The sequence below is a fragment of the Microtus oregoni genome, unplaced genomic scaffold (assembly GCF_018167655.1).
Source record: "Microtus oregoni isolate MIOR12 unplaced genomic scaffold, Mior012 000070F_ref0000104, whole genome shotgun sequence".
NCBI lineage: Eukaryota > Metazoa > Chordata > Mammalia > Rodentia > Cricetidae > Microtus > Microtus oregoni.
In genome coordinates, this window is record NW_024543977.1 from 2,630,140 (window position 1) to 2,655,984 (window position 25,845).

The 25,845-nt window shown below is 40.0% G+C and overlaps 1 protein-coding gene across 1 annotated transcript in view; it reads left to right on the forward strand.

The window, feature by feature from the left end:
- Gpr158 (G protein-coupled receptor 158) overlaps nt 1–25,845 on the forward strand; it is a 358,827-nt gene that overhangs the window by 185,000 nt on the left and 147,982 nt on the right. The window contains exon 4 of the mRNA XM_041641570.1: nt 673–896. Within this exon, the coding sequence (XP_041497504.1) occupies nt 673–896 (224 nt within the window). The remainder of the gene's footprint in view (nt 1–672; nt 897–25,845) is intronic.

Sequence of the window (25,845 nt, forward strand, 5' to 3'; positions counted from 1 at the left end):
AGTGAGGCAGACAATTCTAAAACTAATCAGATAATCAATGGGAGCAGTAGCCAAACAACACAGAGATAGCTCAGGGCATGTCAAATGGGGATTAAATGATAGGTTGTATGGATTGATTCTAAAGGATGCAGCATTGTTAGATAATTGAACACTAAACATCTGTTAAGTACCATTTTCTGTAATTTAGACTGAATGAGGTTGGGAGATGAAATCCCTGGAGAATTAAGCAATGATGATAGTCTCATTTTGGACTCTGTGTCATCTAGGTCAAGAAGTTCCTAAAATGACAAGTAGATTTACTTGGTACATTAAACACACCCACTTCCCAAGTCTTCTTGTTGTTTCTTTAACAAGTGTGTCTGGACCATGACCCATGTGTTAAGGAGTCTCATCACCCACAAGGAGAAGATGCTGAAACCAAAGATTTAGCAGACTGTATCCTGAACCTGAGGCATTTTGTTTCCATTTTTGCAATTTTTCTCCATTGCTCTGAATGACAAGTTTAAAAATCAAAGAAATCAAGAACTTTGAGTTCAAAAGCAAAGTATCTCTAGCTCTTAGCCGAGGATTTGATGTAAGGTCTATAATCAGTAGAAAAGGAAGTGAAGAGAGGCTAGCTCTCTTACAACCTGGTGATACAAATGACATTGTGGTTTCATTTGGAACTTTCAGGAAGGGGTCCAGATCACCATTTTTCAGGAAGCACAAAAGATGGGTCGGAAGAAGCGTATGTCTGCCTGCCCTGCAGAGAGGGCTGCCCCTTCTGTGCTGACGACCGCCCGTGCTTTGTCCAGGAGGATAAGTACCTACGACTCGCTATCATCTCCTTCCAAGCCCTGTGTATGCTGTTGGACTTCGTCAGCATGCTGGTGGTCTACCACTTTCGCAAAGCAAAGGTAAACCCAGGTATCCTGGTCATGGCCCTTCTTTATACTAACAGTAATTGCTTCTCTCTCTAAGGAAACCAAATTTCCTAATCCCTGCTACTATTCTAGTAAGCAGGCATTTTGTTTTGCTATAATGTGATTGGGTGAGAATATTAAAACCATATCCATTTGCCTCCCAAGAAAAGAAGGGTTAATGATATGCTGTGCTAGTATTTCATCATAGAAAAGTTGCTTTCTATTTAGGCTGGGACTCTGATGCTCCCCTGCCCTAAGGGCTCTCCTTAAAGTCATCTCTTTGGTCACCAGATGACCTTCTGCTACCTCCATCCAGTTTGTGGTTTATTTTTCATATATATAGAAAGTCCTGTTGTGTTTTTGTTTTGTTTTATTTCTCTTAGTAATATTTACTGTCCTGGGATGATAGAAATGTTAATACCCCTAGGGCAAAGTTGGGAGCTTTCTCCAGTGGTCAGAAATCAGTTACATGAAGCGGGGGTTGAATTAGAATGTTCGATTCTGTTGCTTTGCAGTAAGTTCTTTGTGACATGGGAAAAAGGCAATGTCTTTCCACCATTCTTGGATTCAAATGACTGCTTTATCTTGACGCAATTGCTCAGATTGTTGTAGATTAGAGAAATTTTTGAAAATATATGTACCTACTAGAAATTTATAAAGAAAAGAAGTCTTTTTGGATAATTTCTGCTACAAAGCCACTAGTTAACCATTATACTAATGTTATAGATGTTATTACTTACTTTTAATAGTAGGTAACACAGTTTAAATCAAGATTTCAGTCAGCTAGAAAATGCAAACATGCAATTTGCTTCCATTTTACTAGTACCCATCTTTCTTTTGGAAAAAAAACTATGTTGATTTTATGTATATAAAATAGTGGGCTAGTATGTTCCCAGATAACATCTTAAAAGAGCAAGTCAGTAGCAGTACCAGAATTGAGAGGTCTATTTAATAAACTGCTCTGAAATCTCTCTGCTGTAATAAATTCATTACACAGTGGATACCACAGTCCTTTATAAATTTTAATTGATTTTAATCATTAATGATGGCTGTGCTAAGTAAGTCTGTGATAAATGTGGGCAGAATGCACCATTGGTTTGCTATAGGTCGTTCTATCTGGGCCCGTGTCTCAATCTGTATTAATGTTACTTTCCTGTTACCAACCTTTCATGAAGTAATAGGGGGCGGCGGGGCCGCTTCCCCAGCACCCCAGCCGCCCGCTCAGCTAGCTTATGCCCCAAAATAATTACACAGACACTGTATTCTTTTAAGCACTGCTTGGCCCTTTAGCTCTAGCACTTACAGGCTAATTCTCACATCCTGATCAACCCATCTCTAATAATCTGTGAGAACCGGTCTTACCGGGAAGATTCTAGCCTAGTCCATCCTGGGTCGGAGCTTCATGCCCTGAGTGGGGCATGGCGTCTCTCTCAGGCGTCTGCTCCCGAGAGAGCTGTGGAGTCTCTGAGCTCACTTCCTCTTCCTCCCAGCATTTTGTTCTGTTTACTCCTCCCACCTATCCTCTAACCAATAAAATGGGCCAGGGCAGTGCCTTTATTAGCCAATGACCTTCCTCCATCATTTCCCCTTTTTCGGTTTAAACAAAAAAAAAAGGCTTTAACTTTAACATAGCAAAATTTCATATAACAAAACAGTTATCAAGTAAAAGTTACAATAATCTTTATCATAACTAAGGAAAACTATAACTATAACTAACTATTCTTAACTCCATCAAAGACTCCAGAAAGATATAATATTACCTAAGTAAACAAGAACTAAGAAACTTCAAACTCTAGAAATGACAAAGACATCTCGCTGCCTGGACAGTCACCCAAAGTTCTTTTGTACCATTGGGGCATCCATCTTCAGCCTTCAGGCCCATGGTATCCAGCAGACATTTCCATAAAGCAGGAAAATTCAAAGTCAGTTCAGTCACTATCTGTTGTGTCCTGCAGAATGTCTCACAGACTCTTTCATGAATCAGGAACCCCAAAAGATCATCTCACCTTAGGCAAGTTCAGTAGTCCTCTCTCTGTGGGTTCTCTGTGTCCAGTTTATGCAGTAGTCCAGGCAAGAGCAGTTTCTTGCCCAAATGGCTATCAAACTCCATAAGGTGCCTCTTTGATGCCCATCTTCCTCTTGAAGTACATTGGTGCTGCCAGGAGCAGAGTGTCTCATTGTCATGAAAAGTCCTCAGTTATTAAAACATTAAATGTCCTATTCTGTAATCTTTGAAAGACATGAAGAATGTCTATCTAACTGAAATACATCTCTATATATCTAGAAAATCTAACTAACCTAACTACAAGCTTTACTATTATCGATGATTATCCATTAACAACCTATATTTCTTAATTATACAGTACATATTTAAATGAACTACACAATCACAATACCTTAATCAAAATCAGAAACACTTATACATATAACAAAATTGACCTTAAATCTCTATCAATAAAGCAAAATATATACTAATGCAAATTATTCATATCTATATCATATCCCCCTTTAAATGTAAAAGAACATTTATAAACATTTTTTGGGAATTTGGGCGCAGTTATTTCTCTCCAAACTGCTTCCTGCTGAATGGGGGCGTCGTTAATTTGGTCTTTCATGGTATAACCTGTGTGCTAGTTTCATCTCAGTTGGCAGTTGAGCGAAGCAATTTTTTGAAGGCGTTCACACCAACCCTTCAGGAGGGCGTGGTCCATCATACCAAATCGGAATAGAAGAAATGAACAGCGTCTCATCCTCTGTGAAAACAAAATAAGAAACTCCTTTCCAAAGTATCATGTCTTTAGATCCAAATTTCAAATTTAAGGCATTTTCAAAGTATCTATGTTGGATTAGTTCAGCAGCATTTATAAACAAATATCTTTTAGCATCTGTTGCTCCTTCCTCAGCATTTAAATAATTTAAAGAGAGCATAATAGCATACAGTATCAAAATTTTCTGTGTATTTTCCATCTTTGTACAGCTTTGTTTTAACCTCTATTTTGTTTATTTTTACTTTTAACTTTTTGCTTTTTGAGATAGGTTTTTGAGATAGGTATCTTTGACCTGAAGTAACTCTGTAGACCAGGCTGTCTTTGAACTCTCAGAGATTCGCCTGTCTCTGCCTCCCAGGCATTCGGGATTAAAGGTGTACACTACTACACCTTGAACTCACAGAGATCTGTTTGTCTCTGCCTTCTAGGCACTGGGATTAAAGGCGTGTGTTACTACACACAACAACTCTCTTCCTTTTTTTGTTTTTTACTTTAAGAACTTCAACTTTTAGTCTGCATATATTTTTAACACACTTTAAACCATTCAGAAATTTTCTTTGTCTTTGAATCTCTCTTTACTGTATATCTCTCTTTTTCTGACCACACGAGCCTTTAAATTACTGAGCAATATGGGTAGGATTAAAGGCGTGGCTTTGCCAGCTAGATCCAGTCCATTCCTTAGCTTTCCAGCCTCATGGCGGATATACAGGCTGTAGCCATGTTTACTGCAACAACTGTATGGCATTTCAAGGTCCCTGCCAGCAAGTGAGCTACAACAGACAACACTCACGTCCTCTCTTGGTAGCCGGCCCTCCTGCCTCAAACAGTCAGTGTTTGCCCTGGCAGGATGGCCCAGAAAGCCAGCATTTTTAAACGGCGCAGCTTTTTTCCTGCTACGGCTGAAAACCGAAAAGCATGCGTTCAGCTTTAACCACTTAAGTGTTTTGTGGCAGGACCTCTTAATGAGCTGCAGGCTTTTGCAGCTAAAGCTGAGTCAGGAAGCCTCTCTTAGATGAGGCGCCCGCTTGCCTCTAGCAAGCAGAGCAGACCCGAGAACACAGCGAGTCTAGTTGCCATCAAACAAATCGTAGCACTTTACTCCAAATGCTCTATTCAAAAGCTCTGTCTCCTGCAGGAGCCAGACAGAGATCACAATGGCGGCACAGCCCCAGGAAGTTGCGCTTTAAAATGACACAGCGTTTTTTTTTTTTTCTGCTACTGTTGCCGAATCAGGAAATCTCTCTACAGCACACCACCAACAAATAGCAAAAATCTGTGTTAAACTCTCTCTCCCTTATTTTTAAGCCTTCTCAGGTTTTTTAGGTGGGTTTAGTTGTCCACACGTCTGGGCGCCATATGAAGTAATAGGGGGCGGCGGGGCCGCTTCCCCAGCACCCCAGCCGCCCGCTCAGCTAGCTTATGCCCCAAAATAATTACACAGACACTGTATTCTTTTAAGCACTGCTTGGCCCTTTAGCTCTAGCACTTACAGGCTAATTCTCACATCCTGATCAACCCATCTCTAATAATCTGTGAGAACCGGTCTTACCGGGAAGATTCTAGCCTAGTCCATCCTGGGTCGGAGCTTCATGCCCTGAGTGGGGCATGGCGTCTCTCTCAGGCGTCTGCTCCCGAGAGAGCTGTGGAGTCTCTGAGCTCACTTCCTCTTCCTCCCAGCATTTTGTTCTGTTTACTCCTCCCACCTATCCTCTAACCAATAAAATGGGCCAGGGCAGTGCCTTTATTAGCCAATGACCTTCCTCCATCACTTTCAGATCTGCCTAGACCTTGGCAGGAAATGGGCAGAAGCTGACCAGAACCTTTCTTTACAGGGCAGCCATGAGAATACAATTCTTTACATATAATCTTGATGAAATTTCTTGGATGTTATCTAGTTGGAAGTTGGCTACCTTTTGAAATCAGTTTTCCTAGAATGAGACACAAAACAAATGGTCCTAAGTTAATCAAACCAAGGAACATAGATCTTGCATATTGAAGAAAGGAAACGTTTGGTGATATTTCCTCTAGTGATTTCTCTTACCAAACTGGATTAACTATAAAAGTAATAATACATTTCCATATAGAAAGTCCAAATATATAGCATGTGGACTTTGTAATTATTATTTAAACATTTTGTGTGTATCTTGGCAACATTTCTTTACATAGTAAGGAAAACTATGGGGCAACACTAACACCTATTTAGTATTTCTGTGTTTTCTATTCCTGATAATTAAAAGAAAAAATACTCTTTTACCAATATTATCTCTTTAGACAAAAGAGAAAAAAATCCAGTTTAATATAAATGTAACATGACAATTGTCAGCCATATCATTTAGAATTAAATCCCATCTCGGCATCTCTTTGACTAGCTTCCTCCTATATGATGTGTAACAACAAGCTAAATGGAAGAGTCATAGCAAAGAGTCTTTTCTTAGATGGAAGCATAGGTGCAGATCTTTATGGCTTTGAGCTACTCAGCTTTTTACAAATATGGCATAAAACGCACAAATAATAGAAAAATAAAATGATAAATTGTACTTCATGAAAATTGAGTCTTTAGACCCTCAAAATACGCTATTGAGAGAGTCAAAAGACACCCAATAGAAGAGCAACAGAAGCAAGATCTCTCTCTTGAGAGAGAGCAGTGTCCAAAATATATAAGTAATTCTCACAAATTAACAATAAAAATAAAGAATAAACCTTAAAATGGAGAAAATATCTGGATAGATATTTCTTAAAAAGGATGCATGGTAAGCCAATGAACACATAAAAATATGCTCAATAATATCTGCTATTAGAAAAATGTAAATCAAATGCATAACTCCAACAAATGTAGCTAAAATATTTTTTAAAATTCTATTAACAAATGATGAGAATATTGACAAATCGAAAACCTCCAATCTGTTTCTACTGTAGATTCAAAAGTGTGCCCAGATTGGGATGTGTCTTGGTAATACCTGCAAAATTTAAAATATTATACAATATGGCTCAAGTATTGTATTCCTAATATACATCTTTACAGAAATGCAAATAAATGTTCATGAAAGTGTCATCCACAGCAACTAAATGGTGAACGCCACCCAGATACCCATCAATTAATACAAATGAATAATTAAGAATAATTAAGATGAGGTATTTCCATATAATAGAATACTGTTCATCAATGAAAAGGATTATGTATTAATACATGGAGTAATATGAATGAACTTGAAGATGCTAAGTAGGCAAACAACTGTAAAAGACAATATGTTGTATGATTCCATTCATCAAAAATTAATTAGCAAATTTATTGATTCCAGAAGTAGATTAGTGGCTACTAAATGCTAGCAGAAAAAAAGAATAAGGAGTGACCATTTATGAGATTAGGTCTTCTTTCAGAAGATTCCAGAATTTTAAAGTCATTTATAGATAATCCACCTCCAGAACCAGTGATGAGGCAATTCATCAGTTCATGTAGAATTAGTCTTAATTAATGCTGGTGTTTTGTTATTCTATTTAAAAGGTCTTTGCAAGAATAGCAATTAATATGTGTTTCTCACCTGTAGGTACACATATACATTTAAATAGATGAAGAGAATAAGGAGCTGGAAAGTTCAGCACACACCTGAGTTGCATGCTCATTCATGTGCTAATTGACTCCAAAATCATTACCATACATCTACTTCTCCTTGGTTTTTGTCTGTGAAGAGTTATTAGATATACAATTAAACTAATAGTTATTTACCTATTTATAGCAGTGTCTTTTATAGGAAGGTTTAATTTTCCTTCAAAATGAGAGCTATGGAGATCGCTCTTGGTTATCAATTGTTATGTCATTGAGGATATTTAAAAACTGGACTCATGCTGTTATAGTCTTATTATAGAAGCAATGTAAAAATTCATAACACATAAATAAACAAGTTTGATACTTTCCTAGTTTTCATTTGGAAAGCAAACCATTTTTTTCAGAGCTAGAATCACGTCATATGTAATAAGTCCCAAATCCCGAGAGTTTTTTAGTTGCGCAGTTAGTACAGGTTTAGGAAATTTATATATTTGTACTTTATTGGGTTCCAGCCAATGGCATAAGCACTTTTAGTAAATGAATAGAGTTTAACCAAATTAAAATTAGATTCAAATGTTAGTGAAAGTAAATGGTGAGGTTAAGATAGAACTTGGATTCTTGAGGTCAGGGTCATGACTTCAATGGATTGTTAAAAAGTCAAGGACAACTGGAATTTTCTGGCAACAGCACTAACAGAATGAAAAGGATTCAGTGTACTGCAAAATACAAACCAACCAAGAGAAAATCAAGCCTTAGATGAAATTTCTTCTGTGGATCATTATATAAAGAGATTATCAAATGTAAAGAGTGTCTCCATCCTTCCATGGAGTCATGGAGCAGAATAATACTCTCTGTAACCCTTTTTACTCCTTTGCCTTTATTGTGCTGAAGTGTGAGTGTTGGAGCCTAGCACAGACAAACAAGCTTTACGAGTGTGTCACGGTGCTCTAACACACAGCTCTTCAACGCTTGGTTTGTGTTAAACTTGTCCTGATCTGATGAAACCCGTGACAGAACATTTTAGGGGAGAGTAGGTCTGGCTTTGGTTCACAGTTCAGATGGTACAGTCTATGATAGGTGGTGTGTGGTCACGTGGTGGCAAACCAGGAAACAGAGACACAGCAGAACTAAGGTCAGCATAACCTTCACAGGCCTGCCCCAGTCACCTCCCTCTTCTAAAGGACTCAGCCTTTGAGTAGTCCTTCAGCTGAGTACTAGGTCTAATTGTCAGCCTATGGGGGGACACTTCATATTCAAACCATAACAATAATGAATTCTGAGGGGTCTACCAAGAGACACACACCTTAAGAGAAACATACTGTTTTATCTATAGCAGCTACAGTGAGGGAGGGATAGGGATACTTGGTCACAGAAACACCTCAGTTTGTTCCCTGTTACGTCTGTTGTCCGCTTGAGAATCTAAGACTTCTATAGTTTACACCAAAATTCAGGATATGACATGTCTTAATTGCTGGTAGTATGTATTTGCAATATTTTCTTTAGGGTCACCAGACATGGAACATCTTGGAACTTCAGTCTCTTTTATTTAAAGTGGATCACTGTTGTGTATTAACAGAAATAACCACAATGACAAGTCAAAATATAGGAGAATGTTAGCTGTATCAAAGCCAGCACAGGCAAAATCACTGCAATGGTAATAGTTCTCCTCTCAACAGAAGCAGCAAGTATTCAGAGTAAGAGGGCTAAGATGGTTCTGAGACTAGACAGGGCTTCAGTCTGGTTCAGAGCACAGACATTTGAGCAAGGTTAACCTAGACCAAATTTAAAAAAAAAAAAAAAAACAACACCTCCACAGTTCTGTAGCAAGTAACTAACAATCAGGGACCAGCAACTACTCTGGCACCTTATTCTTTTAAATGGCATAACTGAGATTCCAGTCTGTTCCTCCATTAGGCTTACAGGCTAGGATGCTAACCAGTTAATGAGCTCTTACCCCTCAGACACACTTGGGAAGCAATGCATACATCTGTGTTATGTCTTTGCCTAAAGATTCAACAGGTCAGTAAAACATGAATGATTTTAAAACTGGTGAATTCCTCTAAAGCAATGGCAATATTATAACAGTTTTTAAAAGGATCTTAGTTTTAAATATTATTGAATTATTTCTTCATTTTTACCAAACATTGTGACAAGCAACATATTTTCCTATTAGATATTCCACACAGGGAGTATGGCTGGTTCCAGCTGAGCAATGTCAAGTGTGCGTAGGATTTGCTTGTGAGGGGGAATGACAGAGGAAGAAGACACACAGAAAGGAGGGTGTCTTAGACTTACTCTGCTAATCTCAGCACACTCAGATTTGAGTACAATAGAGAAAGAAATTGGCAATTTTAAACAGTGAATTATTGTGGTTGATATTTTCCCCCTTCCTATAAAGGTTATTTCTTAACTTAGAAATTAATTGACATGGGAATTGATAAAGACGCCACTTTTAAGTTCAGAAATTGAAGTGTTTTAATATAACATGGTAACTGATTTTTGATCTTTTATTGGCTGTTTATGAAATAGAGAGCCCTTTTTGTTGCTGTAAAATGTCTGAAATTTTATCATTCTAATCACCCTAAGCACTTTGGTGGCATGAAATACCTTCATATTTTAGGATGACTGTCACCACTGTCCATCACTGTCCTCAGAAACCATGGCTTCCATCCCTGCTCACAATGTGTAACATAATGTATTTTAATCAACAAGTACTATTTCATCAGATCGGGTAGAACTTAGTCCATTGCCTAAATGCAGAGGTTCACATGGCAGTGTTTATAACCAACCTTTCCTGCAAAGGTTGTTTTCTTCTTTTTCCTGTGCTTACTTCTGGCCAGGTTATTTAAGTATGCACAACATACAAAAAGTTAAAAAAGAAGTTAGAAAAATTGTTTGAAACATATATAACAATAAAGGATTAGTAACCTTAATCTAAAAACATTCCCTCAGCCGGGCGGTGGTGGCACAAACCTTTAATCCCAGCACTTGGAAGGCAGAGGCAGGCGGATCTCTGTGAGTTTGAGACCAGCCTGGTCTACAAGAGCTAGTTCCAGGACAGGCTCCAAAACCACAGAGAAACCCTGTCTCAAAAAAGCAAAAAAAAAAAAAAAACAAAAAAAACAAAAAAAAACAAACAAACAACAACAAAAAAAACCCATTCCCTCAAATAAACCAAACCAAACTACTTTCTGGTTCAAGAGAAAAGAAAAACACTCACTGGAAAATGTAAAGAACATATAAATATAAAATACAAAAATACATCCTTATTCTGAAGAATAGTTATAAAATTCATACTGAAAGAATTGCATGTTTTATGAACAGAGTTCTGAGTTGGTGATGGCATTAGGAGCTGGGATTTCCATCACTGGTAATAGTTGTAAAATTGTAGAATATTTGGCTGAAATTTGATGTAGCTTAAAACTTCATAGTACTTTCAGTAAACTACTATATATCTGCCCTAAAAAATCATATATATGTGCAAAGATTTCCAAATATGTTCACATTTATACAACACATGCATGTGCGTGTGTGAGCACACACACCCGCACACGCACACGCACTCACCAGTGTATTTACTCTGTGGCATCTTATCCTGTCTAAAAGACTAACTGTGGGTGAAATAGTTCTACTGCAGTATTACCTCACCGCCGCCCCACACTGACAGGCACTGCTGGCTGTGTGCTTCCTAGACACCATACTTTAGCACAGCCTAGTGTCTCTTCTGTCACAATCCCTTCCCTTTCCTTATTTCCATTCATCAACCCTCTGAGCATCTACTGAGCGTTTAGGATTACCATAAATCCTACATTTCTGAAATGTGGTAAAAAAAAAAAAAAAAAAAAAAAAAAAAACCAGAAAAAACCAGAGCAAGTGAGATCTTTAAGGATTTTGTGTGGGGATAGCAATAAATGCAACCCAGAAGACCAAATGAGGAAATGACAGAATGAAATGATGTAATTTGATAGCGAATGACCTGGAGTCATGGAATTCTCAGTCATTTAAGTGAGGTATTGTCCTCAGTTTAAGTGTGAACGACCAAAAATTTGGTTCAAGTTTCGATAAGCTTGGATTTGTTCTCGCTTGTTTGACTTAGGGCCTACCCTGTTTATTACTCCATCAACATGTGCTGACACATAGGTTTACAAAGAAATTTGATTTAAATTAAAAAAAAAAACAACAACACATCCAGCCTTGGTCATCCAGCCCTGGTCACATTATAGCAGTCTGAGTACATAAATTCTCTTTTGCTCCTTCCATTCTGTCCCAGCAAAGCTGGCATGTCCTGTGTAAGTTTATGTCCACTTCCTGCTATGTACATACTAACGAGCTAAACAAATCAAATCTTTCCTTAAGAGCCACAGTGCTTGGCTCAGCTCATTGATGCTCCACGCTGTGTGCTTCAACCTAGGAGAAAAAGGGTGAAATAGCTTGTGCATTTGTGCATGTGTGTGTCAGAGTGTTGGTAAGGTAAACACTGTGAAAAAAGCAGAGCAAAATAACTTATCCAGAAGGACCTCTTTCTTTGTGTGTTTCTTTAAAAATATTTAAATAACCTCGTACTCCATCTGGTGGCTGCAATACTAATGATGAATTATGAAGAGCAAGTAAAGTGATTATAACTTATTTGTATCTGCCTTAAGAGATATATAAAATTCTTAGTGATTACCAAGTCTCCATTATCAGTTCTCTTGAGATATTTTTACTTACTAATGTTTATTTATAAAGCCAGTTTCTTATTAAGTATGCTAAAAATAGTTTTTAAAAATTTAATGCACTAATAGACCAAGCTGCTTGTTAGTTGAAATATATTGTGAGAGATAAATCACTTGTATTATTTACAAATTCCTGGGGGCTTCTTCATTTTTAAGGCTTATCAAATATTTTGTAAATAAAAGACTGTAGAATTATAAAGCAGTACATATGCATATTCAGAAATTAAAATTAGTTATGGATTCATGAATATCCAGATAAGTTTACATAAATTGGTTTAGATACTGGCTTGCTCATAAGACATTCACAATCAAATAGAGAAAGGAACATACAGAAATATATAACATATGCACCAACATATATGATGTCTGTGTGTGTGTGTGTGTGTGTGTGTGTGTGTGTGTGGATATACTGTAAATTTGTTGAAGTTTTGGCAAGGCATTAGAAAAAAGTGATTAAATTCATAGACTCTAGTTGTTTTGCCTGTTCTTTCAAATAATAACTACTTTTAAAAGTTTTTTTTTAAAAAAAATTATGTGTATGCATGTGTATCTGAGTGAGAGGGTGTGCATATGAGTGAGGTTGCCTGAAGAATCCAGAAGAGGGCATCAGCCCCACTAAAGCTAGAGCTAAGGGCAGTTGTGAGCTGCGAGTGTGGATTCTAGGACCTGAACTCAGGTCCTATGTAAGAGCAGTTAGTGCTTTTTACCGCTGAGCAGGTTTCCAGCTTGTCAAACAATATATCTTTAACTTACCACATTTTTTTCTAAAACAACAAAAGAAGACAAAACTCAATTTCTTCCATAAAAATACAGAAATAACAATAAGTTTAACTTTCTGTGGCTGCATGGACGATCAACACTTATAATTAATGGCCAAGAGAAAGTGCTCAGAAAATGTTAACAGGGGTATGTTCAGAATGTGTTGCAGCATAAAAATACAAATGGTTAAGTCTACATTGGCTGGGTAAAGAGCTTTAAAAATGGATTTCTGTGGTCAGACCAAAAGGGGTTAGGTGAGACAGTCCATCTGGAGGATACTTAAAAGCGAGTATATATTAAGAATGTAAAAGATTTCATCATGAACCCAGAAAAATCTAGTGCAGCAGGTTGGACTTTATCATAAAGGCAGCTGGGATAAATTGTTGAGCAGGCTGGAACCATTATACTTTGAGAGCTGGCAGTACAGAAACAGGCTTACTCAACTGTTTGCTGAGGAAGCATTAGGGTCCCAGGATGCACAGCAGTTGAGGGAAAATGGGTGGATATGATGTGAGATGAGTGGTCCATGGAGAGAAAGCCACACATTTGAAGCTGAGAAAGCACAAAGAAGCCTGGAGTGTTCTCTGATCTGCAGAGAAGGAGAGAGGAGAAGGTGAGCGTAGGCAGGTGGTTGGGAGTACAGGGTCACCGTGAACAGCCTGTTTTACCTGATGTGCAGTTCAAAGGAAATGAAGAATTTGGGGCAGGAGGACAAATGATTCTGTTTACAGAGATCCCATTTATTGATGGTCCTTCATTGCTGATTATTAAACTAGCTTCTCTTATTGCTATGTGGTAGATTGGGGGGGGGGGCTAGTGGAAAATGGGAGGAATGTGAAGTTCATTGGATATTCTGAAGAATAATCACAGTGGCATTGTGAATGGACGAGAGTAGATATATTTGAGATGAATTTGGATCAAGGGTTCTCAGAAGTTGCTGAGGAATTTGGTAAGGAGAAAGAAAAGTTAAGTGTGATCCCACTGGGTTTATAGCTTGCAGAAATAGACAAAATACTCCCCACTAAAATTAAGAAAATGAGGAACACAGGGAGAAAGCTCACAGAGGAAAAAATCAGAAGTCCCATTTTAGATATGCTCAACTGATCTAGATTTGACAAGCTCTGCAAACAAAAATACAGTATTCCCACTTAAATTTGAATTTCAGATCTGACCTAATCTACTTATCAGAAATCAAAGTGAAGCAGTCAGGTGGGTAAGTAGTTAGCAATGCGAGCTGGAAGCCAAATAGGAGGTCTGGAGATTGGGCCACAAATCAGGAGTCATGAGCACAAAGGCATGAGACACTGCGATAAAGAAGACAGGATGATGTGTCTATAGGGGTAGAGAGGAGGAAAGAAGGAGGACTCACAGGACTGAGGTCCTCACAGTTTGGGGTGAAGCAGAATGTGAGAACCATTTGAACATTTGAGGAGCAGCCAAAGAGAGGAGAGGAAAGTTAGCTGGCTGTCCTTTTCCAGAATCCAGGAGATGACAGCCAACAGTGGGGACACTATTGAGCCGCAGTATCTGAGGGAGAAATGATTTGGCAGTACGGAGCTCACTGAAGACCTTAGCATTGAATATTTAATTGTTGAGGAAGCAGAGAAAGCACGTGTGCTCAAATTGTCTAAAATCTCTATTTCCACAAAAGATATAGTGCAACGAGTAGACAGTAATACTTCAAAATGTGGATAACCGAGAATTCAGGGTGGTAATTTAGATTAAGAAGACATCTGAAACAGCGTTTGGAGTGGATAGAAGAAAAGAAAGAGGAAGGAAGGCGGAAGACTGAAAGCTGCGAGTCAAGTGGAAGACAGGGCTCTGATGGGGACAAGGCATGGATGGAGACAGAGACAGAGACCCACACTGGAGCACTGGACTGAGCTCCCAAGGTCCCAATGAGGAGCAGAAGGAGGGAGAACATGAGCAAAGAAGTCGGGACCACGAAGCGTGCACCCACCCACTGAGACAGTGGAGCTGATCTACTGGGAGCTCACCAAGGCCAGCTGGACTGTGACCGAAAAAGCATGGGATAAAACCGGACTCTCTGAACATGGCGAACAATGAGGGCTGATGAGACGCCAAGGACAATGGCACGGGGTTTTGATCCTACTTAATGTGCTGGCTTTGTGGAAGCCTAGCCAGTTTGGATGTTCACCTTCCTAGATATGGACGGAGGGGGGAGGACCTAGGACTTACCACAGGGCAGGGAACCTGGACTGCTCTGTGGACTGGAGAGGGAGGGGGAGAGGAGTGGGGGGAGGGGTAGAAGGGTGGGAGGAGGGGGAGAAGGGTGGGAGGAGGGGGATGGAAATGGGAGGCTGGGAGGAGGTGGAAACTTGTTTTTTGTTTATGTTTTTTTTTCTTCTTTTCTTAATAAAAAAAATTATTAAAAATAAAAAAAAAAAAAAGACAGAAACAGGATGGGGGCAGTAAACAGCGGTGGAGAGTTCAGGGAGCTCAAAGCCTGGGCTAGTCGGTGGTTGTTCCCTCCTCACACTGTTCTAGTCTTAATCTTAAAAACAAGCTGAATATTTTCAGTGTTTCTTATACCCTTTATGGACACTGACTGTACTGAATACAAAAATCCTATGGGATTTTGGATAGTTTTTAACTTTATCAGTAAAAACACTTTATCTATTTAAACCTAAAAATTAGACCACACCCTTTTACCTTTGCAGCAAATTCCAGATTGAAATACAAATGCTAAATTTGATGATTATTGATCACTGATCATCACAGATGATTATTTGAGGAGTTATTGATAAAGTTTCCAGGCAATTGTCAAGCAGTTGTATAAACAGAAACCTAATTGCCCTTGGGTGAGAGGTGAGTTGGAGATAGGAAGGCAAAGGTGGAGACAAAAAGCGTTCTTTCAAAAAGCCCCACGTGTGCTGAGGGAAGCAGATGTGTGATCACTCGGCTGAAGGGGAGAGAGCCTGAGAGTTAGGAGATTTTCATTTCTTTTTAAAGATATTGACATATTTATCAATTTTTAAAATTTAGTTTAGTGTGTGAAAAATGCAGGGAAATTGCAGAACAGTGCAGAACAGGGAGGGGTGCAGCAGAAGAGAGCAGTTCTGAGTGTAGGGTGTCCCTCAGCAGTTCTGAGTGTAGGGTGTCCCTCAGCAGTTCTGAGTGTAGGGTGTCCCTCAGCAGTTCTGAGTGTAGGGTGTCCCTCAGCAGTTCTGAGTGTAGGGTGTCCCTCAGCAGTTCTGAGTGTAGGGTGTCCCTCAGCAGTTCTGAGTGTAGGGTGTCCCTCAGCAGTTCTGAGTGTAGGGTGTCCCTCAGCAGTTCTGAGTGTAGGGTGTCCCTCAGCAGTTCTGAGTGTAGGGTGTCCCTCAGCAGGGGAAGGTCTGCACTTTATCTGTGGCTGCAGAGGCGGTGAGACTCATGAGGCAGAAACGAAAAGTAGTGGTTGAGACATGAAGTGGAATAAATTCTCTCTGGGATCTGGCATATGGCCACTTACTTGGCTAGAATGGAGAGCCTTGAGGAGATGATTCAGATTTGTTATAAGCACTGTTGAAGAAGGAAAGGGAAAGTCCACACTGACAGGGACCGCTGAGAGCAGCTGGAGGCAGCAAGGATGAAGTTGCACTAAAGTTCTCCTGAGAGATAGCTGGATATGACGCTGGAGGCCTTTAATCCCAGCACTGGCAGAAGAAGGAAGAGGCAGGAAGCTCTGAGCTCAAGGCTAGCTTGGTCTACATAGCAAGCTCCAGGCCAGCCGGTACTAGCAACGTGAGCCTGCCTTTAAAAGTCATTCTGCTGAGGGCAGGACAGAAAGATGAAGAGATAGGGAATTCTGTGAAGCTCTTGTGTTAACTAGGTGGTTATTGTCTAAAGGATTGTAAATATTTGTAGAGAGCTTTTTACTTTCCATTAAGGCGGATTTATAAAAAGATCCGTTCAATCTTCTCAGGACATTTACAGCATTAATATGTGTGACCATTAATTAACTTTAGAGAATTCCACAGGGGAGAACGAAATGACAGTAATTAGCATCTTCAGTTACAAATGGAGAAACTGATGCTTAAAGATACTCTGGAGTGACTTTATAATCCTCGGTTCACTGATTATTAAACGACAGTATCCTCCAAATACAACAGAGGCAGCAGATCTTCTGTGACATCTGTAGGAGTGCTAAGTTGGATTATCTCAAGACACATACCTTTGGCCTGTCTAGTTAAAGATGAAGCCCTGGAGTTATTCAAGTCTGAGTTTCTCTTGTAGCAGAAATCAGTAACTTATGACCCATTATGTAGAACACAAAATAATAATATTTCATGGTGTGAAATTTAAATCTCAGCATTCATAATATTTGATTGGAACACAGCCCTGTTTTCCTGTGTGCTGTCCCTGGCTAGCTCCAGAACTGAGTAGGATCTGAAATCCTCACTGTCGGTGCTTTACAGGGAAAGCCTCCTTCTTCCGGGAGCACAGCTCTGTGCAGTCAGTCCACTTTGCATCCTTAGCTCTGGTTTCCAGCTCTTCCCTGGGATGCTCAAGGTGTCCCCGAGCTTCAGTGCCGCTTTCTAACTTCTGCATCTTTGTTTCTCAAACCAGAGGTCAGCAGCCATCCCTTCAGGGGCCTCAGAGCTTGTTTCACCAGTTCCTTCCCAAATGTATTGTGGGGCCTAAGTTGTGTCCATCCCTTAGCTGACACTGACTCTCTCCACCAAGTTAAGACCACAGACTCTGTGGCTGCAGAAGGGAGCTAGGAGTTAATGCTTTCCCTGTCATCTGAGGATTATCAAAGATGAGCTGAAGAAACTAGGCTTCTCTTGGCATCTTATCTTTTCTTCTGCATCCTCCAGTCAAACTCTCCTCTGTTCCAGCAGCTCATGGTCTGGTTCCCCAAGGGCAAATGGTGGACCTCTTGTGCACAGTTTTCTGAAGAGCAATATTTAGAAGCAATAGATTTCTCTAGGGGATTTAAACTTTGTTTCCAGGTTGTCTCTTGTGTCCCAGTCTCACAGATCAGAGAAAGAGAAGACTAAACACTGGCTGAGCTGGGTCATCTTCAGAATGAGCCCTCCAGGCAATCCTGAGACGGGTGTGTGTGTGGTTGCTTGTTTACACAAAGACAGCGTCTGCCCTGTTCTGAGCAACTTTCCATGACAATAGCCAGGGACAGAGAGAAGAAGGCCCCTCCAACCACCCCTGCCTTAGCTGAAGGGGAACTGGTTTTGCGGAAGTGGAACTAGCACCCTGTCTTCCCTCTCAGTGATCCACAACAGCGTGGGACCAGTGGTGTCCGAGATATATCTGCCATCGCAATACCGGCTTATTAAAGAAAGATTAAGTTCAGGAGAAGAAAATTCTCAGTGTCTTTTTTAAAATTTGCAATTTACACAGTCTCGGAAATTTAAATTATGTTTATAGTGATAATTAGCAAGGTTACAATTCTTACTTGCAGAATAAGAATAGAGATAGAAAAATATAGAATTTTTGACAAATAAAAACATTTTAAATATATTTATTCATTCATATGACTTCCCCGTTCATTTTATCCTCTCTCCAGCACCTGTTCTTAGACTGAAGGCCAGAACGGGTTTCCTGAGGACTGCCAACAGCGGTGCACATATTCCGCTCCAGCGTCCACGCCGCAGATAGGCTCGCTGCTGCCATTTCAGTACTGCAGTCAATCTCAAGTGCCCAGACCCACATTTAAAGCTGGCTCAGGGTCTCACTTATAAGCTGTTTCGCTTCTTCCTTGCCCCTTTAATGAAAAACAAGGATAAGGAAACAAGGTGCATAATAAGAGCAGAAAAGCTTTAAAGAAATGTAGAAAGAAAACACATAACCTTTGCTGACCTATGGCAATAGAAATTTAATGTATAGTCACTGTGGAGGCTCCCGTCGCCCACAGGTACTGCTCATTTACCAGTGTCTCTGAGTTTAGGGACTCTGTCTAGCCATAGAGTTCTCCCGCTCGGCTCTACACTCAACTCACTGCACGCAAATGTGTTGCTAAAGCTCGGATGCCCCGCTCTGACACCAGCACCCCCAAACCAGACTCAGGTGGCAGGTAGTGTCTCAGCAGCATCCAGCCTCCCCTGTCCTTCTGTGCCCCCTTTCTGCTTCAGAATTCATTGTGCAGCCTCCACTTTCCTGGCACCTCGGTCCTGGTTGGTAGGATTAGACACTCACGTATTTGGTCCTCACTGCCTGCAGGAGACTGAGTTCCGTGTTCTTGGGTTTGGAAGGAATCTTCTGATTTTAGAATGAGAAGACCTCAAACCTCAGGAATGAGTTTCTCAAATGAGGCCTCTCTCTCCATATGTAGAATTTTTTATTTTCTCGCATGTTTGTGATGTACTTCTAAGATTGGGGAACATTAATTTATAGCTTGATAATCATCTTCTCTATGGCAAAAGGTAAACTGAAAATCGGTATGTTTGATGGATGGAGACTGCCAGGGTTGTGCTGGCAGTCACAGACACACCACGGGTTTTAGTTTCCCACAGTCCATTGCTTTCCTAGGCAGAGAGAAACAATACCAAAAGGGATGTGTCCCTCAAGAGCAGTGGGCTGTGGGATCTGCGGAACATGAACAGAGAGAGATTCGCTCTGTGAATTTATTAAATCCTTGAGCTGGCTACTCCAACCCATGAAGTAGCTGAAGGAAATTTACACGGAGGAAAGCACTGACAGAACTGCTCTAGGTATTTGCAGTGGGAAGTGACTGGGAAGGTCAGTGAGAGCTACCGGAAGCAGAAAGGCGTTCTACGCTTGTTCTTTTCTTGGGCACAACTAAGCAAATAGAGGAATGCTTGCCCGGAAAAAAACGAGCTGTTAGACACAGCCGAAAAATAAGCCGGTGATGCAGCAGGCGAATGGTAGTGGCTCACCAATAAGATGAATATGGGAAATCAGCGAAAAGATGTGACTAGTAAGACAGATATCACAAAACATAGAGGGTGAGGCAGCAGGAGTTCATTTGAGCCCAGTGCCCTCTGTTGTATTGTCTGTCTTGGAAAGACCAAGCATTTCCTCCACTCTCCACATCCACCGTTTTGATTGCCAAATTGGGCATCAGTAAGTTTGAAATCAACTTCTCCATCTTCCTCTGCCAAAGTTCATCTGCTTGCACTCTTTGAAGTCTAGGAGAATGGCCCACCATGGACCAAAGAGCCAGTTAGAAGCTCAACACCATTCCTGACACATAATTCCCATTCCTCATGACCATTGTACCAGGGATTATCAACTGTACACCCTCAGACTGATTTCCCCTCCCTACTCCACTGCTACCTTCCCCATCCAGGATTTCACCATCCCCTGTCCTCGTTGTTACAGCATCCTCCAGCGCACATCCATGTCCCCTCCAGTGTGTCCTGGAGGCTGCAGCCAGAGAGCATTCTTCTGAATTGAGTCTCCTCACTTCACCTTAGTATCTTTTCCCCAAAACTCTTTGATGACTTTTTGTTGCCATGGGGTAGAGGCCCGTGTACAGCTCCAGGCTCAGAAGAGCCACCATGATTGCCACCGATTAGCTTGAGAACTTCAACTCTGACTTTGTTCCTCCTTCATTCCTTCTCTACCCACACTGCTGTATTTAATGAGCTCTGAGTCTGCTCCTCTCTTTGGAAAGCTACTACCATTCTTTCATGGACACACCAAGCCAGTTCTGTTTCTATTCCTCATATTTCTGGTCTCAAATCATCTGAAACTTCCAGTGATACTAATCCTAACCTTAATCCTGGTGAGTTTTCTTTCCTGTGTCCTCCTGCAGTTTGGCTCAGTTTTCCTATAGCGTTTGCTAAGAGAGCCCTGCACTGTTTCCATGTGTGTAAGGCGATCTCTCAGTTGAAAAGAGCCATCCTGGGTATTTTCAGTAGCATCTCTGACCTCCACCTATTAAAATACAGCCATTGGATGCAAACTGTCCAATTAGAATGTCGCCTGGTGATGGATAATTACCTCTGGTAGTTAAGAACCACAGGTTTGGGCCAACTATTTCTCTCATTCTAGATATCCTTCCCCTTAAAATGACTATTATTAAATTGGGAGCACTTATATTCATTCTTTCCCCCCCTCTCTCTCCCTCCCTCCCTCTCTTCTTTCTCTTGCTTTTCTTTTTTCTCTCTCTCCTCTCTCTCTCTCCCTCTTCTCTCCCCCTCTCTATGTTTTGGCTATGTTCAATGTAATAATGGATAAAGAGCATACCAGTGGATAAAAAAATGTTAACAATTGATTTGATTCTAATCTCCTATGTTCATCTCACATCCAGAGGGGAAAATTAAGAACTTTCACGTTATCATTGAGTATTGAAGTAGTGTAATTTTAAAATAGAATTCACTAGAGGACATTAGTGATATGATAGCTGTTTCTGGTTTATTATGGAAAAGTTCCAGGCCATTATTCGTTTAAGGAAAGCACACTGCTGCTTTGAGTCTAAGTAAGAGCTCTAAAATCACTCGTATGACAAGTTAGCTACTAATGACTTGAAGGAAGACTGTACCTACACCATAGATAAAGGCTAATCTTGAAGTGGAAAAGAAGAGCAAAGCCAAGTGCAGGCTTATCAGGAGTGCATCCATTATTTTAATAAGGCCGAGGTAGTAGTTGACCAATAGATGTAGACTGAGTGTTAATAATAAATGAGTAAACAAAGACAGGTGATAGTACATGCCTATAATCTAAGCACTTGGAAGAGGAAGGCTGATGAGGAATTCAAGTCCAGTTTCTGCTACCTAGTGAGTTCAAGGCCAGCTTGGGCTCTGTGAGATACTGGAGGCAGGGGAGGGAGGAGAGGAATGGGGTACAGACAAAGCAGCTTGATGCTAAGTGAGAACATCAGAAATGTATTCCCAGAAAAGGTGATGTTGGAAAGCTTTGAAAGATGTGGAGGAGGTTTCTAGATAAGGGAACTGCATCTGTAAAGGTCTTGGTTAAAAAGAGCACAGTTTATTCAGAGTGGCATGGCTGGAAGGAGCACAGTACATCATCTGTAGTTTTTGATAAAGAGGGAAGGCTGGTAAGGCTAGAATACGGAAAGTTCTAAATGCTAACTTATGGGATTTGAATCTATAGATAGCCCACCATTGCAGTGATTTATGAAGACTTGCGAGGGGAAAGATAGTATGCAGAACTCTCTCTAGCAAAATGTGGAAGGTAGCACAGAAAGCGTGAAACTGGAAGTGCAGAGAGCAGTTATGGATCTGTTATAATGCTTGGAAGAGAAGCAGTAAAAACGTGACTGGAGGCAGCAACCCTAAGAGGAGAAGAATGGGAATGATGCCCAACCACCACAGCAAGTGGAAATGCCTTTGTGCTAGCAACCATGAAGAGAGAGTAAAAAAAGACTAGAACTGTGCTGAGATTTCAAATCTCGTTTTTTATCTGGGTTTTAAAGCCTGTATTGGAGAGCAATTAGAAGGTTTGCTATACAATGGTGAGCTTGGTTTACACACACTGAGGTTCAGTCATTTGTTGAACACTAGTTGAACAAATATTGACTGGTATACAGGAGACAGGTCCAAAATAGAGACAGATTTGAGGTGATCCAGGGAGTGAGCCTTGATACTAGGCAACGAAAGAGGCACCCAAGAGTAGGAATATGGAGAAAATAGGGGGGGACTGCTGCTATGTGTCACCAGGAGATTTTGAAAAACATCACTTAAAGAACTTGTGTTTTAAGATTCAGAAATATGCTCAGTTCACTCTCATGACCATTTGCACTGATTAATTTATTCTGATGTATGGGAACTAATCCTAAATGCCTTGAGATAAAAAAGCTCTATTTGCAGCCTTGTGTGAGTCAGTAAGTCATAAAATCTTGTCAATTCTGTGAGTTTGAGAACAGCCCCCGCAGTGTGTGCTTTCAGATCACAGGCAAAGCAGTGATTGGAAAATAGGAGGCTTTGAATATAAGTTAGACAAGATTAAAACTGATTTAGTATTAATGAATCCATTCTGTTTTAATGATTCTATTTTTTTAATATTCTCTTGAGATCCATGGCTTCTAATATATATCTACTTCAGATTTCAAAAGTTCTTATCTTTTATCTGACATATAGTTTATCCATGTTAATGACTAGATGTGTAATTTTTGCATGTTTTAATTAGTAATTCTAAACATATTTTACTTAATAATTTTATGACTGACATGCTTAAATCAATTCTAAACTATTTCCTAGCTATGTTGGCTTACTATAAAAATATGTCGCCCAGAACCAGCTACTGTAGACACTAGGTAATAGCAATCGATTAAGATGTAAATTGATTGGAATATCTAACAGCCAATATAGACAACATTTATTTTCCTCCAACAACCATGAAACAAATCATCCGCGTCTAGAGATGTTTTAAATAAAGAGATGAAAAAGGGAAGACCAATCCAGGGAATCTGCTGCTTATTTTAAAGAAGAATTAGGCTTTTTTGTTCTCCTTGTTTTCATGGTGCTCTTTAAACTTTAAACACAACATCTGGAGGATAGTCACTTATAAACCAAAAGGTCATCAAATCCTGTTTAAACTGTAAACAGGTAAAATATTTTAGGAAAAACAATCAAATCAGATTGAATTCAAGAAGTTTCTGAATAGAAAAAAAAGAGAAAGATTTATACGTAAGCAGAACAGGGTTAGAATTTAACCATAGGTTTATAAACACTATTTCTAAGCAATAATATGCTGGGAGAAGTAGACACACAGCTTTGTTTATACAGAATACACGCTACTGTTCTTAATAATTATCCTTGGTCTGACTACAGGGCAAGTCAAGGTGGGGCCTCTTCTCCTCTATTCCTTAGGGTCTTAGCTGGGGTCATCCTTGTGGATTCCTGAGAATTTCTCTAGAGCCAGGTTTCTTGCTCACCTAATAATGGCTCCATCAATCAAGATATCTCTTTCCTTGCTCTCATCTCTGTCCTTCTTCCATCTTGACTATCCCATTCCCTCAAGTTCTTCTCATTCCTCCCCTTCTCCTTCCTCTTCTCCTTCTATGCTCCCTTCTCCCCCAACCCCATGCTCTCAATTTTGTCAGGTGATCTTGTCTGTTTCCACTTTCCAGGTGGATCTATATATGCTTTTCTTAGGGTTCACTTTATTTCTTAGCTTCTCTAGGATCATGAACTATATATAGGCTTAGTATTCCATGTTTATAGTTAGTATCCATTTAAGAGTGAGTACATACCATATTCATATTTTTGGATCTGGGTTACTTCACTCAGGATAGTGTTTTCTAATTCCATCTATTTGCACGCAAAATTCAAGATGTCATTGTGGGTCATTTTTTTTCTGCTGAGTGGAACTCTAATGTGTATATCTACCACATTTTCTTTATCCATTCTTTGGTTGAGGGGCATCAAGGTTGTTTCCAGGATCTGACTATTATAAATAATTCTGCTATGAACATAGTTGAACAATGCCTTTATAGTATAACTGAGCAACTTTTGGGTATATGTTCAAGAGTAGTATTGCTGGATCCTGAGGTAGGATGATTTCCAATTTTCTGAGAAACTACCACACTGATTTCCAAAGTGGCTGTACAAGTTTACATTCCCATTATCAACAGATGTGTGTTCTCCTTACTCCACATCCTCTCCAGCATAAGCTATTATTGTTTTTGATCTTAGTCATTCTGATGGGTGTAAGATGGTATCTCAGAGTTGTTTTGATTTGCATTTCCCTGATGGCTAAGTCAGACTTATGAATATCTTAAATATCACCGTAGAACCTTCATCCAGCAACTGATGGAAACAGAGGCAGAGACCTGCATTGGAGCACTGGAATGAGCTCCCAAAGTCTAGTTGAAGAGTGGGAGGAATGAAAATATGAGCAAAGAGATCAAGACCATGATGGATATACCCACAAAAACAGTTTACCTGAGCTAATGGGAGCTCACCAACTCCAGTTGGACTGGGAAGGAACAAGAATAAAACCAAACTAGTACCTCTGATTGTGGTTTCATGGCTGGGATAGACTGAGGGGCCACTGGCAGTGGCACCAGGATTTATCCCACTGCATGTACTGGCTTTTTGGGAACCCATTCTCTTTGTTCAGCCTAGATAGTAAGGAGGGCCTTGGACCTTCCACAATGCAATGTGCCTTATGCTCTCCAAGGATTGTATCGGGGTGGAGTGGGAGGGTATGTGGAGGGAATGAGAGGAGGGGAGGAAGTAGAAACTGGAATTGGTATGTATAATGAAAAAAGATAGTTTGTTTTTTAAAAAAATATAAAAGAATTATCCTTAATTTCATTTTCAATAGCTTTTAAAATTTCAGTATGAAATTTCCACTTCCTAGTATTCTTTATAGTGACTGATATCAGTCTTAATTTTTTCAGTCTATTGGATTGAAAGAAAAATACAATTGGCCCATCCTATTTGTGTATTCTTCATTCATAGCTCAAAACTTGTACATGTAAACTATTTTTAAATATTTTTTTTTTTTAATTTTTCGAGACAGGGTTTCTCCGTAGCTTTTGGTTCCTCTCCTGGCACTAGCTCTTGTAGACCAGGCTGGCCTCGAACTCACAGAGATCCGCCTGCCTCTGCCTCCCTAGTGCTGGGATTAAAGGCGTGCGCCACCACCGCCCGGCTATTGTATCTGTACTGAATTCATAGAATCTCTTCTGGCTGTCAATTATATGATGCTGTGTAAATTGTTCTTCTTGGGGAAGGCATGAACAAATGTCTATTCATGGCAAGGCATTAAGAAAAGGTCAAACAAATGGCTTCATCTAAGTTTAGTTTGGTAAACCAATGAGTTAACTGGGGTTATTTACAGGAGTGTACGTGGGTAGTTACTTATTATATGTATTGAATATTTTTCTGATAGTGGATACAGCACCATGGCCAGAACCAACGTTAGAGAAAGAGTTCATTTTGTCTTAGGGTCCATCATGGAGGCAGAGATGGCAAGCATGGCAGTGGGAGGAAGAAGCTGAGAGATTACGTCTTTAATCGTACACATCAAGGACATCAAGCAGAGAGAGTGACCTGGAAGTGGCATGAGGCTTTCAACTCTCAAAACCTGACCCTAGTGACATACTTCTGTCAGGAAGGCCACACCTCCTAAACCTCACAAACAGTGCTACCAAATGGAACTTCATGTTCAAATGGCTCAGTCTATGGGGGGAATTCTCATTCAAACCCCACACTGAGACATGGACCGCTCAGAGTCAGCTGTTTCACTGAAAACACAACCTG